Consider the following 16,568-nt stretch of genomic DNA (forward strand, 5'->3'; position numbering starts at 1 on the left):
TTGAGCATTGTTCATTCCACTGTCTAGCTCAGAATTACAGCACTATCAAAACTAAAAACACAAGATGACAGTAAATGTTTTTTCCATGAAGCTTTATTACACCCACACATAAAAGTGGTCACATTTCACCTTTCTTGCTGTCCACACTACACTCAAGATATACATCAATAAATAAGAAAACATAAATAAAAATAAATACATTATTAAAGACGGGACCAATGTGGTTGACAAAAAAAAAGTTAAATATCTCCAGATGCAGTGAAAGAAGTCATTGATGAAGCCTTTTTGGGTTCCTGAAATCACAATACTTTTGCAGGTTTTGTAACACTTAGGCTGAAAGTCACAGTTCACACAGGAATAAGATATCAGGGTAGGTTTGAATGAGACATCACATAGCTAACAAAAAAAAAGTTAACAGTTACTAACAAGTCACTGAAATTACAAGGACAAAGAATATGATCTAAATCTGAAGCTTTTGACTCCATAGTGAAGACCAGGTTTGATCTCGTAATATATCCTTTCTTGAAAGTAGGGATATACTGATCGCTAACCTTATTTTCTCAGAATTCTCTCCCTTATCTGGCCATATTTTCAAAATATATTCCCACCCGTCATCTCAAATTCCCTTTTACTGTGTATTCAACCCTATCAAACAGACCCAGAGGAGAATTATTGCACATTATACACATCACCAAAAGGCACTTTCTCCTTTCTTTCACATTCATATGTAAAGTTTGGTCATTACTTCCATCAGCTCACAGACCACAACCACTTTCTTCTACCAGAACCTAAGACTTTTTCCTTCCCAGTTCTATTTTTGTTAAACTTTTAAAAGGAATGACCTACATTTGGCATCTATAGTTTAAAAATGAAATAAAAATAAACTGCCAATAATGGTGATAAAAGAACCCCCCCTCCCCCCCAACAGCTTTATAGTGCAAATTCCACATCTGTTTTTTTTCTCCAATTATATGTGCACCATTCGTGAAATTGAATGTTTCCTTCTTTAAAAAGAAATGCTTAAAACAAGTGATTTTAAAGCATAAAAAAAAATAAAAAGCTCCTACTGGCCGAGTATACAGAGACACAATGAATGTGGGTTCTGTAGTTACCCATTATTGTGACCTCTACAGGATCAGCAGCAGAAGGGTTGGGTAATGGCAGGTAGATCAAGTTGTGCGCAGGTGTCAAGACAGTAGTGATATTGCAGTCAAAAGAAACCCCTGCCTCTCCCCTTTTAAAAAAAGAAAAATCTGTGCACCATAGTCCAAAGAGGCCAGACACTAGCCAAAGACCTTGCGACATTCCCTGTTACAAAGTCCCATCATCCGCTCCCCAATAGAAGCAAAGCAGAGAATAATGGCTCCAGATTTGGAGTCCATAGGAGTCCTCTTATTTATGGGTCTGCCCGATGTTGCAACAGCTGCATGACGTATCTGAGCCTGTGGCGGAGCTCCGCAGAGCAGCCCTGTTCAGCCAGAGTGCTCAGTTTGAAAGTGTAGGATACTCGCTCTTTACTAATGTAGGTCAGGAGGTAGGAGTCATCACACTTGCACAGGATGATTTTGGTGTGGTCCGTGTAGAAATTCACCTTAAAAAAAAAAAATTAAGAATAAGATCCAATTGTTCTAAAATGCTGTCAAATTACACAATGAACAGTTAAAAGGGAAACCTGTTAGGGAAGTCATATATATATATACACACAGTGCATTTGACTGACCACATACCACAAGTATTGATATTGGCATCAATCACAATCAAATGGCAAAACTATGTCCACCTAGACATCTTGATTAGATGCCAACTGAATGACATTAGCATAATCCTCCCACATTCATCAGCCTGTAGCTCAGGACTAGATCCTCACCTGCAGCGTTCCATTGCTGAAGAGCATGACCAATGCATGGTCCGTCTTCACCCACTGCAGCAGGAGCAGGGAGGAGGATCCCTGGTATTCACGACACTGGAGGTCTCCACCCTGAACAGAAACAGCAAAGAGCCTGGTCAACTTACAAGATAACTTCACACACACCCTTTAGACAAATTCTCTGCTAGGAGAGTTTGTAAAAATCCAAACACGGTTTAAGGTCTTCCTCTGAAGCACACAATCTTGAAAAATTGCTAATAGCCTGCTCACATGGTCTGTCTGAAGCATGAAAGTTAAAGTTCTCCAATTATCAGTATACTTACATTTTCCTTAATGAACTACAGTACTTTTCTTGTATTCTTCCCACATAATATTCTAAAATTCAAGTAGTTTACACTTGTGATCTCAGTGGATTTATATTTATTGAGCATTTCCTTCACAGCAAGGCCATCTTACATTTTTAAAGACATGGGACACTTACAGAGAGATACTCGTTATATTCGCACCTTTTAACATACTGTGCTTTAAAGGCTAAATGTTTTCTCCGCAGAAGAGTCCGCCGAAGGAAAATCCTTCTGTAAACGAATAGGGAGTTTATACTTGCCTCCATCAGGTTCTGTTCCATGTAGTTCGCAACATATTCGACAATTTGCATCTGGTTTCGAAGCTGTTCAGGCACCGCCGAAACCGGAAAGGTGAAGTGTTTACTATCCGTCAAATAGTAGTGGACAGTTCTGGAAACAAAACAAGACATCAGAAGGAGCATACTTCAAGTGACAATAAGTGCAATTAAAAAAGAAAAACGCGTTTTCACTCACCTGCGCTGATCACACAGACTGATGTGTGTCCCTTCGTTGAACAGCACACCAATATTCTGATTGGACAGCTGGTAGCCAAACCCATACTTGTTGGAATAATCAACCCATTTGGTGACCCATATAAAAGGCTTGGGCCTGGACAGACAGCGGGGGTTCCTTGAAGCTTTAAAAAAGTAAAAAAAAAAAAAGATTGTGTCAATAACACACACTGTTGTTTACACCAGTTTCCAGAATCTCAATTAAGAACAGAAGTGCCCAATACGCAAGGTATCTATGCCATTTTAAAAAACAAGAGCACTCTTAGCAATCAGATTTAAAATAAGATATTTACAAAACACCCTCCAGTGCAGTGGGAATGCAGATTTAAATGCTTTGTCAAAAAATAAAAAAAGGCAAATAACTCACCTAAAGGCATGGAAGACAAGCAGTTATTTAAAACCTTAATTGCTGAGTCAGCCACTGCAGCAGCAGTGATGCCATCTTCACAGGCTGAAGGGGAAGGGGAAAAAAAAGTTATTTAAAATGGCTTTTAATCAGCAAGCAGCCACAGTTCAGTTTCTAGCAGGAAGCGGTCTGGGCTCCTTCCTTTCGAAGGCTGTTCCTGCAACAATTGGAAAACTTTTGCATATATAGCAAAAAAAAAGGGAAACCCAATAGGACAATATAAGTGGAGCACAAAAGACTCAGCCAGACTATTCATCAACCGGAAAACTGATTAATACAGATAACAGCATTAAAGAAATCCCATTTCCATAACCACCTTTAGAATTATTTTTGCAAGAAGGCATCAAAATGTGCATTTGGGTCTCTTTCATTTTACTTTATTCAGTTAAAAAACAAATGTACGCATTTCCACAAAGATTTAATAATGAAGCCCTAAGACCTGCTTTCTGGCAATGCAGTAAAGGATGGGACTCCTTACTCACCCTCTGTATTGCTGGCCACGCCTTTGAAGGATCGTGAAGTGGACTTCCTGGATTCTTCCTCAGCCTGGGTGTCCAATGGGACAGAGCTGGCGAGCTGTCCACTGGGAGAGGTAGCCTGTGGGAAAACAGGAAATTCAATTAAGAAACCTACAAGAATGCCACAAGGCCAAAGCAAGGAAAATCCTCTCAAAAAAAGCTTCTTGAGGAATTCAAACAGTTCCCAAAATATCATTAACCCATACAAATGAAGGAAAATATGATCTCCTGAAAGGCTAATGAATTAATTTAGCAATACCCATGGCATTGTAGTAAAAAGACTCTCAGAGACTTAAAAATGAAAAAAATCTTTCATTTTATTTAACGCAGCAAAGATATTCTAACTGGGTTTTATTACCCAAGTCTCATGTTTAGAGATTACACCCCAGCAAACTGCCTGCAAACCTGAGCTTTTTACAATTAATTATGGTGTTGCAGTAGCTCCAAAGCACATTCTGTAGTTTACACAAAATTACTTTTTTGCTAAAGCTACACTTAAGGTAAATTAAGGCGATGAGGCACATATCTGGTAAAAGCAAACACCGAAGTAGTACTCCATTTTCTCCTAACACGAGTCAACAATTTGTACCACAGAGTAAATGAGGTTTGATCCTATACACTTTCTAGCACATATTCCATACCTCGTTTCCCTCCACAGTCTTGTAGCTCATCTGTCGGCTGATCGAACTCTTGACAATTCCAGTAACCAGCTTGGAGATCTCATCATGTTCCTCAACAGGGCTCTTCTCAACTGGAAGACAACAGACAATGCAGTCAGACAGGCAGTTGCCCGACAGGTTGAAAACAAGAAGTCTTCGAATCAAGAAAATCAAAAAGATGGAAGTCACCATAAGAGTGTTTTACCTTTAGATTTCTTTTTGCCAAAGAGGCTTTTGGCCATCTTTGTGAAGAACTTTTTGGCAGGACTCGGAGGGTTAAGTTCTGGCACCATAACACAGCTACTGGGAGGCAGTTTGTCGGGGGTGAAACCCTACAAGAGATAAAAAGCTTGGAATAAGTTACACTCCTTTACCATGAACTTATTTTCTTAACCAATGAAACAAGAAAAGTTAATAACAATCGGGTTTATGATATTACCACAATTTTTTTTAGAAGGGAATATAAAAAAAGTCAGAAGTAACCCTCCATTTTCTGATGAATATGGCTAACCTCAAGAAGAGATTGCAGATCTTGGAGAAATATGAAACAACCTGATAAACTGTTTCAGGCCTTAGCACCCAGAAGCTCTGGGCACTGCACAATGACCACTCCAAAACCGGCACACCTGGGAACACCATCGTAACCGGATGCTTACTTTAGTGAAGAACTCGTGGTTGAGGATTTGATCCAGCGTCAGTCTATCACAGGGGTTGCGCTGCAGAACCCCAGAAATCAGCTTCTGAGCAGCTGGTGAAAGGGAGGGCGGCAATGTGTACTTCACTTCCTTAATACACCTGTAGGTCTCCTTAAGGTCCAAAGTCTCAAAGGGGGGGTTACCACACAGTAAGGTGTACCTGCACATAACACCAAACAAGACAGTGGTTAGATACCCCATTTCATATAACTTGAAGAAGATACATTCACCCATCTTTAAAGTGCTAATGCAGAAGACATTCCACAAAGTTTTGCACCTTCCTACACCGACAATCAAACTAAAAAAAAAAATACAAGTAATAGGTTTATTCCATGCTGAAAAGAGAAGAAAACGTAAAAAAACAAAATCACAATGGACTTTGAAGAACAGAGGAGTCTGCCTGGGTTACAGTATTGACACTATTAACTAATGTACACTAATACAACCTCAATGGAAATATTTACAGGAAGCTCGTGGCTAAACCAGCTATTTGTTAGTTCAGCTCGCTTAGCAAGGAAGTCTAAAAATGGTTCTTCAGCTCTCATTAACCACTCTTATTTTCCTATCACACTCTACACTGCTGGCACGTTTCCCTCATTGCGACAAATACAAAGGTCACGCTAAAATGACATCATGATGTTTTGTGTTTTCTGGCAACAAACATTGTCATTATTTATTTTCATATGATTATCATACTGTTGGCATTTGACATACGACATACGGAAAAGGCATTTGTTTCCACTCACATGACACAACCCAGTGACCAAACATCAGATTCTGGTCCATGTCCTTGCCTGTTCAGGACTTCAGGAGCCAAATAGTTTGGGGTACCACAAATAGTTCTGGAACAGTAAATAAGTTGGCATTAATGCAGTGCAGAGAAGACTGGAAGAACATGAAAAAAATACTGATCAGCAGAAATTTGGAACTGAGTAAAAAACAAAACAAATCAAGCCTACTTTTTCCTCTGTTCCACTGGTTCAAGCTTGGCTGCCAATCCGAAATCTCCCAGTTTCAACTCCATGTTCTCATTGACGAAAAAGTTACCTAAAAGTACAAACCTCAATTAATTTCATGTACTTTGAGAGGGTTCTGTATCAAAAGATACTTTGCCCATTCTGGGCAAAGATTTAAGAAGCCATTCTGAATTTGCCATTTAAACACAAGCAACTGTAGGCTAAAAAAAATATATATTTCCTTTTTCCTCTTTAAAGGAAAGTATCTACCCAGAGGACATTTTTGTGTTGAGAACTAGGTCTCATGACAACAGCTCCCCAGAGCATTCCAAAGCTGTGAACATCTCGCAATAAAAGCAGTGCTTCATTGTGCACACCTAGTTTGAGGTCTCTGTGAAGAATCCCTTTGTTGTGGAGGTATTTCAGTCCTGATATAATCTGCTTGAGGTAGTATCTCACTTCGGGATCTGTCAATGTGTGCCGTGCCTTCCATATGTGCGCCAGAGACTGCAAAGGAAATGGAAAACGCCCGTCAGTTTGAATGATTACTCACTACCGGCATTCTGAATCACCGGAGAGCCAAAGCCAACAGCTTACCTTTCTACTGCAAAGCTCTAGGAATATGTAGATGTTTTCTTGGTCTTCAAAATGATGAGAGAACTTCACTATGTGTTTGTGATGAAGCGTTTTGTGCAGCTCAATCTCATTCGTTATCTGGAAGGCGATTAAAAAGACGAGTTACAGCAAAAAGGTAGAACTCCCTCACCAGTTCCATAACAGACCAGCCTCTAACCCAACCTCTTCTGTACAGAAATTGTAAATACATTAAAGGATGTCTTGCTATTATAAGTAAATGAATAAAGAACAGCATTAGAAAAAGATGTAGACGACTAGTTCATTCTCCAACAAACAATACTCCAAATACGGTACCTTTTCTCTCTGGTGCGGTTTTGCCACTCTGCTTTGGGGTATTACTTTCACAGCATACACCTTGTTGTTGGCAATATCCGTCATTTCATAGCAGCGTGCAAATCCGCCCTAGAAATACATTTAGGATATAATCAATAAAAGCGCACCAAAGTAAACAATCTACTCCTGCCGAGTCCCACAAACAAAAGGAAAGAAGCACAGAATTCGTACCATTCATATTTCACGGGTCCGTCTCTTCAGAAATTCCGAATTTTAAATCCACGCCAGACGACCCTCTTTTAAACACAGCCTCACATCTTAAATGTGGATGGTTGAGGTCTATTAACAGCCAAGGGCGCTTCTACATTGTATGCACCACTTCCAGGACAATGGGGGAAAAAAGCCCTCTTCACCCCTGGCATACGGACAGTAAGCTATGGACTTTCCTCTTCTAGTGTAAATGTAATATTTATGAGGGAACACAAAATCAAAAACGTGACAAAGATGAGGCACAAAGATCTTTCTTCCTCCCATTTCTACATATTTAAGGAATGTTGTAATCAGGTGTTATGCACCCCCCATGCTGGTTAATGACACTGCATCAAACGCCTCAGGGCGATAGTACTAGAAAGGCTCTAATCAAAAACAGAAGCCAGCGACCATTACCCTATTCAACGTGGCATAAATTTGATCTCTCCATCTGGACTCGAAACGTTAAAATGCTTTTAAAGGATTTATTTGGAGGAAAGTCACATTCGTATACATGGAAACAATACCCATGAAGATTAAAAAGTCTCCAGAAGAACGAGATTAATTTTAACTAAGTACCCCTAACGCAAAAGCTTAACCTCATGCACAACTGCGTGAACAACAATTCTTCCCAGCCAGCACCGACTTCTAATCAATAAACCCAAATCTTTCACATTCAGAGACGTAAAACCCAATGAGTCACACAGCTAGAGACAAACTGAAAGGAAAGAGCGCTTATGCAGTCACAAGCTGTGCATCAGCAAAAGCAGTCTAACCCGCAATCTCTCACAGGCAGTCAATAGAAAATAAAAAGCTTATGTTTAGCCAGCCACTTAAAAACCATTATAATATTTAAGAGGAGAGGGAAGGAAAGAAAAAAAAAGCCTTCAATACCATACCATTAAAACCGACAGAGCGCTAACGTGGCTCAATAAACATTTTAAAAATATTTTCGCTCAAAAAAAAAAGCTATCAATTGGTAGACCTCCAACCCCTTCAAAACAAACTGTTCAATGAAATAGTCTCCCGCAAATTTCACAAATCCCTCAGAAAAAATGAGTATTCATCGACAGCGGTGCCACATGACAACAGCAGCGCCTCGACGTGATTGCAGTATATACCTTTCCCAGCAGTTTTCCTTTGCAGTAACATCTCCCCGTCTTGGAATCGTTCACGACATGAGCCAGTTCCGATCGGGACTGTTCCAATTTGCCTCGGTTCGGTTTCGCCGGGTGAGCAGCAGCCCGTTCAGGACTAGCTTTAAATAAGTCCGGATTCATGATCTGGCAAGCGAGGCGCTGAGAGCTGGAGAAGCACGTTGATTCCATTCATTAACGCCCCAAACACACCGCCAATATATTTCCTCTGTTAAATGGTAACAGCCTCCTCTTTCCTCTCCTCCAGCCTCAGCAGTACATGCCCTAACAGGGAATCCCTGAACCATTTATTCAAGGTCTTTGTCACGTTGTATCAATGGGCGGGCAGCGAGGCGGAGTTACATTTTAAAGACGCAAAGCCTATTCGAAGTTGTTTAGTCCTAACCGTACTTTCAAGATGCCTGAGTAGATCAGTGTTAACAGGTAATCCACGAAAACCCTTTGATACATAGTGATATATATATATTTGTATGTGGGATATTCATAGTAAACTTTTATTTTTTTTAAAAATAGCTTCAAGTCACTTAGATCCTAAATAAAAATGAGATACTTCTGAATAAAATACCACGGAAACACTATATACGCGGAGATTCTCGGATCATTTGGGAAGCCAAAGAAAACCCTTTGGATCCACGGGATAATTTAATCATCATCATCATCATCATCATCATCATCATCATCATCATAAAATATTAAAACAGTTAGCTACTTTGGTACTCATGTAGCATGAATGATTTGTGCACATGTCCTTAGCGCTAGGCTAAATTGTGTACAGAATTCACAGTTTATTGAATGTCCACTACTTGTTAACCAAAGATAGTATAACTTATCCCGCCTTTAGGACCTGTTACATGTTACAGGGTAACCGGCTCAAAATAGAGTCAAAGATGCACAGCAAAATCAATAGATTTACCATCTTTGAGAGACCATTTGAGTGCCAGAGACGGACTGGCGATTCATCACGCTGAGTAAAGAAAGCCCTGACATATCCACTAACGAGGGCATTCAGATCTTTGGCATCAAATGCTATTGTTCACAAAAGAATGGCTTCCGACTGCGTTCAAGACTAATCATGTGAAAAGCACACTGTCTTTAAATTAGGATTAGTCAAAGCGATTGCAATGGATGACCCTAAATCAAGATCAAAGATAAACTCAAAAATAATCAATGGTAAGAATACCCAGCTAATCTTTTCATTTTTAATCCGCTGTCAACGTATAATTGCGTTATGTTAGTCTGCAGAACTGTTCATCAATTTTCCTTAGAGATTCACTGCCCCCTGTCTTCACAAACGGATATATTAATAAACTGAAATACTTGTACTTTTATAATGTCAATGAGAGTGCGGCAAAGGGGCAGATTTTTGAAAGTTAAAAAATAACAATTTAAAGCGCACTTTCATAAACATGTTTTTCATGTTTTGTAGTATTTAGGCATACTTCTAAATTTTCTTTAGAAACCCACCTATCATCTAGAAATCTTTTTTTTATTGTATTGCATGCAACACTTTGAAAGAGGAACAATACAATTCACGTTAAGTGGCAGTGAAAATGTACTTACAATGTCTTTCCCTTTAACACTCTTATGTATACAGACCACCGACAGCATGAAGAGAAAATTAAAATACTGCTGGATGCCACCTAAAGTCAGACAATGGTTTTAAATGTTTTCTCAGTTAATTAGAAAAGTCAGTACCTTCCAGTCAGTATCTAGGCTTCCAGTATCAAGAAGAGGACTGGCAGCATTGTTTCCATATCTCTGGCATGAGCTAATCAAAACGAAACATGGTGTTTTCCCCTCTGGACCACAATCTCCAAACCAGTACTCCAACAGACACGGGACTCTGTTTTATAGGAAGTGCTGTCCTTGGGATGAAATGTTAAACTGGGGTCCAGACTGCTTGGTCATTTAAGATCCCATGGTATTGGAAGACTAAAATTATTAGCTCAGTTAACTCTTGACTCTGTCCTGGCTAAATTCTACTCTGGGTTTATACAATCTGGCCTACCTAAAGTTCCCCTTAATGCAACGGGCGCCCTTGATCTGCTGTGTATTCAGGCTGCTGGTGCTTAATATCTGTGAAAGTGATTCAGTGGTAGAAGAAGTACAATGCTCAATGATACAAAAGCAGCATTTCTCTCACCTAAGATTTGAACCTCAACCTTCTAGTTACAAGTCCAGAACCCTGACTGCTGCTCCACACTGCTGTTCCAGTTAATTTTTAGAGGAAAGTGTTGAGCTGGAGCCCGTCTTAGGAAGGACAGCCTGCAAGGCAAAACTGGGAGCACATGACTGCCCTCAAATTCAACCCAGTGCCATGGGGAAAGGGAAAATTTAGAATAGACAACTAGACCTGGCTAGAAGAAACCAGGGCATCCAGAGAAATACCACACTCCAGATAGATACCCAATGTCAGAGTGTAGGACCATGGAATATTGTTTCAATGAAATCATTAATACATTTTAAATCAATATATTTTCAACAAACAAGGATTACAGCACTGCACAGTTACTTCTGGTAAACAAACAAGGCACAGGGACAGAGTACAAAGTTGAACAAGTTTAAAATGGTGTAATGAAGAAACAAGGGGTCCTCAGGTGGAAGTAATTTTAATCAGACTATAAATGCAATAAAATACTGCACAGAAATACAAGAGCAAAAGTACATCAGTTCAGATATTTTGTACTTTCTGTCTGTAACAGTATTCAAGCAACACATTTTCACAATTGCGATTCATAACACATCTTGTGTGGTTTTCAGAAGACTGTCGGGGGTAGTAATGAAAGGTTCAGCAGATGTTTTGCAGGAACACTGCAGGATAGATGTTGGCAAAATTAGGTACCAGCCTAAACCCAGTGAAATAGAAAAAGATCAATGGATATATCCTATCTAGATCTTTGGAAGAAGAAAATACAGAAAAAATAATTAAACCTGTCATCTGCTTTATTATTTCCAACACAGCTGAAATAATGGATGAGATTTTAATTTAGAAGACAATTATCAACTAACATTTCTGTCTTGTCTTTGATTGATCTGGTCAGTATTCCTTAATTTTAAAATGTTATTGAATTGGCTAATCTATTGAATCTCATTTTTACTTATGGGATCCACAAATGTCACTCGGGAGACTCTTGAAGACAATGTGCATTCATATTAGAAATATAAGTTGTTGAGTTCTGTGGTGCTCGGAGAATTACTGTAGTTCTCGTACCCTCTACTCTTGTGAAGCAGTAGTGTTCTCACAGCCATACAATAGTCTGGGGAGCCCTCTGGTGGACATTGGTTACAGTACAGTGAACATGCTGCAAGAACCTAACAGGTATGAATGTTATAAAAAGAAAATGATATTGTACTTCTAGCAGGAACATTACAATTCTTTTAAAATGTATTATGTGTTTCATTCTAAGCATTTTGACAAGGTAACTTACTGGTTCATAGACGGTTTCTGTTTCTAATTTAAAAAATGAGGAGCAGTTGCATAAGTTTGAAGACAAGTTTGAAACCAACATTACACAGTACTGTATATTAATGTAGAAAACATTATTTGAATAATGGCTCTTAAACGTAAAGATGCACTATTCATTATTAAAACCCCTTTTAATTTATTATTGGTTATCTATATTATGCATTTTTAAAATGTATAACTTATGTAACTTTATTCTGTACCTTTTAATTTTGTGATTTTTGTTTTTATCTCCACCTGGTGAGCTCGCACAAAAGACATTTCATTGCCAGCAATTACTGCTGCACGCTGTATTGTTGTGCATTTGATAAATAAACTTTGATTGTTTGAGATATATCTTATGCATAGTTCTGGGTTGGAGCATAGCTACAGCCATAGTATTGTACATAGAGATGTGATAGAGACAACCCTACAGAACACCCGAGAAAGCTCAGTTTTCCACTGAGGGTGCCTTTGTGGTACAGTGGAGTTCAGTTGCTAAAGGATACTGCGTATCTTGCAGCTGGGACTAGGCCTAACACACAGCACTCAAACCCTGGATAGGGATGAACTATAACAATCTCATGAGTGGAAAACACACAGTTTGGCCCCAGTTCTACAAACTGCAAAATCAACACTGGTTTCCTTTCAGACACTATCCGATAAAAAAAATACATCAAACAAGTTTGATTTTATTTTATTTTATGTTTTTTTGAATAATAGGCACCTAGTTCACCCTTTCCCTGCATATTCCAGCTGTTACTCTGCACAAATGTAATGATGATAGGCTAAGAATTTTTCAAATTTTCTTTAAAATCTTTCTCCATCATGCACAGATCACAGCTGTCTTTAAGAACAGAATGATTAAGAATAATTCTGATAACTCAGCTAGTTCACTATCTTCTATCTGGTATGAACTGGAAGTCAGTGAGCAGAAACAAAACCACACAAACATCTTTTCTCAACTTACGACCTACAATCTGAGTTCATCTGAAACCAGTTATCAACATAAAATCCATTTGTGTCTTTAGACCATCCTTTAAGTCCACAGTTGCAGCAGGGTAACAATGTATGTCATGCTAAAGGAAGCAGTCAATATTTCAGTAAGAGGTGAACAACAAAAAGTATTTTCAGGGACAAAAAAGGAGAGCAATCCACCGTTCTTGTTTGCTTTCCTTTCAGTATTTAATCTTTGTGGTTCAGAGTTCCATGTCTTCACCTCTGCCTTTTTTCTCTTGAGATTCTGCCCAAGCTTTGTTGATGGTTCGCTTCATTTCATCATCACCTTCAGAGTAGATTTTCTTCAGCATGCTCATGAGCCCTTCACTTGGGTCAGCGTTCTCATCAAAACTGGGTTTTCTGGAAGGAAACAAATGAGTCCAATCATCAAAGCCTTAGGAATTGTCAAATGTTAACTTACATAGGGACAATAATTTTCTCTATACATTTAAAAATGCAAGTCCCGATAATTGTCACTTTCCAGTTCCAATAAAAACTAAATCTATGTTAAATCAAAATGAAAAAACCAAACCACGATTAGGTCAGGTGTATTAAAAATTCAAACGTTTTTTTATTCCCCAGATTTACCTTTTATTTAATGCAAAAATTAGACATTTCACTTTTGTGCAATGCCCAATATATTGCAACTTGTAAAAAGAGATCTAATTAAGAAACCAAAACACTCAGGATGACAGTAAGTGATCTATCACCAAGGAATCTATTCAATCTACTTGGAAAAGTACACTATCTAATAAACAGCACAACTTAGCTTTCTGAGTATAGCAATACTTACTCTTTATCTTTAGTTTGTTTTTCCACCTGGGTCAAGCACTCCCATTTTTTTGAGCTCTTCTTTTTACACATCACTAAGACCATATCTGTTTTCACCTACGAAGTTAGCAAACAGTTTAGACAACCAACCAAATAAAAACAATGGCAAACACAAAGCACGTGCTGTGCAATATTCAAAACTGATTTTCCTACAAAGGCGACTTTTAAACAATAAGATCACATGACACATATATTGCAAAAGCTTATCTAAACTAGTTTACAAGGTTTAGCAATTTCACATATCCTGATTTAAAAAACCAGTATCTTTACTGACCTTTCGACAGCTTTCCTGTATGTCAATGGGTTGTAAGAGGTTGTTGACAGTCATTTGGTAGTTCATTCCTTCCAGATCTTTTACAAGCAAGACAAAAGACCTACAGAAAACACATATATATATATATTAAAGTTAAAATGTTTTTAATGTGGAAGTAAGAAATTATGGCATACAAAATTATTCTTTAATAATTTAATACCTTTATTAACAATATTTAATACAACTTTTAGAGAAGAAGTGTACTTTCAGCTCTGTTCTTACCTCTCTGTAAAGCTTGCCTCAATGTTTTCCGTTGAGATCTTATGGACTCCTTTAAGAGTAATATATATTTTTATGAACTTATCCGATTGGTCCCATCCTGCATGATAAATAGGGAAAACAAAGATGAAAAAAAAAAGTTGAGAAGTGCAGTTTAAACACAAAATGACCGTTGGCCGCTAAACGCAATGGAATCATCATACTGAATGCAGACAAATCTAAAACAGATTAAACAATCTTAAAACAGATACAACACTACAGTCAACAAGGTTGCAGTTACAAGCTGTGCCTCAATAAAGAACAGAACATTTTGTAAGAAAAAAGCGCCAGCTGTTAACACAGAACTCTAGCTTTCCATAGACAAAGATAATCCTACTTTATTTGATTTTGGAATTAAGATACATTCCTTTTTGATTTTCCACAGATGAGTATGATCATATTTAATAGAAGAACATCGTGCTTTCTTTTGCAGCTGGTAACTTTGCCATCAAGAACAGGGAATTATAATATCCTACTGATTTTGCTTTTCAAGGAATATAAGAAGGGAAACTTTAGAGAGTAGCTTATAAGCAAAACAGAATAAAAAGAACCAGCTGACACATCATTAGAGTTTTTTTTTACCAGACCGCAGGTTGAAAGAAAAGAAATTACCGTAGTTATTGATTTTGACAGTGTAGCCCTTGGCGGCTGAGGGCACAGCTTTGTCTGAATCAGAACCTTCCTTCTTGTTCAGCTGCTGCTGCTTCGCTGTGATTTCTCTCTCGAGCTTCTTCTGCTCTGCAGTCAGGACATCCTGAATTCTCTTTCTCTCGGCGATCTCCAGCAAAGACTTGACCTCCTTCAGGTCACTCTCAAGCTGAGAAATCTGGAAAAAAAAAACCCCAGCAAAAACAAGGACCAGAAATGATTTTTAGGAATGCAAGAAAATAAAGAACGGATATAAATTAGAGAAGGATGATCAAACCATCTAGCCCCTTTTTGTAGTTAGTCTATCCCATGTTATTACTTGTAACGACATTTACAGTAGATATACCAAGAAATACTGTCACATATACAAAGAAATTTCCGATAATTTAGTTGCAATGCATGTTTTATGACCATTTAGAGATGGAAGAAGAACGTTGTAAGAGTGCATTCCGTAGAACGACCTTGACTCTGATAAAGTCAAGAATCTGTAGAAAACTTAACTACTCTTCTCTGTCAAGTCTGGACTGTTTTTCCATTAGGAGTTCTTCTGAGAAACGGGAAAAAGCATTACACTGCTCTTGTATTAGCAGTTCTAGAAATTGCAGGGAATATTGCTAAACTGTGTCATATTTTTGTTTTTTGCATGCAAGAACTGTTTTGTTAAGATACAAAAAATATGTTAGAATATCTGTAAGACATATCCATTAGACATTATGTATTTACATTATTTGTACACTAGCTGTCTTTGTTGAAAACATAATACAATTCCTGTTATTAGGTAGTGACAACTGGTCTATATAAGCATAAAAAGGACATAAAAGTAAAGGCTTGCTACAGTCTTAAAGAAGGAATATGACAATGCGATCTTTTATCTTTGTTGGTTTACTTAACATTTTAAAATATCAACATTAAATCAACTGAAGAGCTCATTATCAGGTAATAAGTACATTAATTAACAAGGTTAGAAGACAGATGTTTGTTAGTTTGATAAGCGTTTTTCGTCTGTCAAAAAACCCACGTGTTAATTACATGAGGAGATAAAATACAATCAGAAACATACGTATGTATATGTAATAAGAGAGAATACCCTTCAGAATTAACTATAAAACTACCAAGAAGGATACATTGGCAGTTATGTTTGCAAAAAGTTAACACCGAACAACGAGCAAATAGGGTTGGATTAGTAATCAATACGGTTCGAAGAAATATCGTTATTTTTCGATGCAACACCTTTGCTAGATTCAATATTAGCGCACTACAAACGCTTCTGAGTCCATGATCTAAGCCATAGTGAACCTGCTGTGAAAAGTTAATGCACCTGAGCCCAAGAAAAGTATTATGCATCTAAACAAGCTCATTGGAGAGCATAATGTTTTAAAAGGTAGGTATTGTTGTATATAGTTTCTCAATCAGTTATTTTATCTACTTACCTGTTCATTGGTGCCCATTGCAACAGGGAGCAGAAATTATATATCGCCGCTGGTTTACTGTATGCAGCTCGTAAAACGGAGTGTTCTTTTTCTATCGCAGACGTTTTCTTAAACAGAGTTTATAATGTTAATACCAAGTAACAACAGCAGTGGTTTTCATATAATCGCCTGTCACAATACCACACTACTTTCGTTTCTTCTACAGCATTCTAGAAGATTTCTTTCACGCAGTCCGGACTCGACGTGCTTGCGTACGTCGGCAAGTTTTAACGTAATTTCCAGGCTACAAAGACTACAGCGATTCCCTTCGGCACGAACTTCCGGCGTCGCGCTCACTCTTGGAATTATGGGATACGGCGAGTTCCGGACTACGCA

General features: G+C 38.1%; 2 protein-coding genes across 3 annotated transcripts; both read right to left on the reverse strand.

The window, feature by feature from the left end:
- Positions 1-75: 75 nt before the first annotated feature.
- Positions 76-8,538, reverse strand: plk3 (polo-like kinase 3 (Drosophila)). Of its 2 annotated transcripts, none has more exons than XM_088598118.1 (15): positions 8,237-8,538; positions 6,888-6,995; positions 6,555-6,671; positions 6,335-6,464; positions 5,961-6,048; positions 5,748-5,843; positions 4,963-5,161; positions 4,512-4,638; positions 4,289-4,398; positions 3,612-3,726; positions 3,091-3,174; positions 2,686-2,848; positions 2,472-2,601; positions 1,868-1,978; positions 76-1,591 (listed from the first exon to the last, which is right to left on the reverse strand). In XM_088598118.1, the coding sequence occupies exons 1-15, from the start codon at positions 8,441-8,443 to the stop codon at positions 1,397-1,399; spliced, it is 1,980 nt and encodes a 659-aa protein (XP_088454244.1). In that variant the 5' UTR covers positions 8,444-8,538; the 3' UTR covers positions 76-1,396. The 2 variants fall into 2 exon arrangements, with proteins under 2 accessions (XP_088454244.1, XP_088454246.1); XM_088598120.1 differs by lacking the exon at positions 8,237-8,538 and adding an exon at positions 7,098-8,157.
- Positions 8,539-12,395: 3,857 nt separating this feature from the next.
- cacybp (calcyclin binding protein) lies at positions 12,396-16,454 on the reverse strand. Its single transcript, XM_088598125.1, has 6 exons — positions 16,194-16,454; positions 14,728-14,941; positions 14,080-14,176; positions 13,819-13,918; positions 13,507-13,601; positions 12,396-13,073 (listed from the first exon to the last, which is right to left on the reverse strand). The coding sequence occupies exons 1-6, from the start codon at positions 16,209-16,211 to the stop codon at positions 12,914-12,916; spliced, it is 684 nt and encodes a 227-aa protein (XP_088454251.1). The 5' UTR covers positions 16,212-16,454; the 3' UTR covers positions 12,396-12,913.
- Positions 16,455-16,568: the final 114 nt, after the last annotated feature.

This window comes from Lepisosteus platostomus, chromosome 11 (genome assembly GCF_059453375.1).
Source record: "Lepisosteus platostomus isolate fLepPlt1 chromosome 11, fLepPlt1.hap1, whole genome shotgun sequence".
Lineage (NCBI taxonomy): Eukaryota > Metazoa > Chordata > Actinopteri > Semionotiformes > Lepisosteidae > Lepisosteus > Lepisosteus platostomus.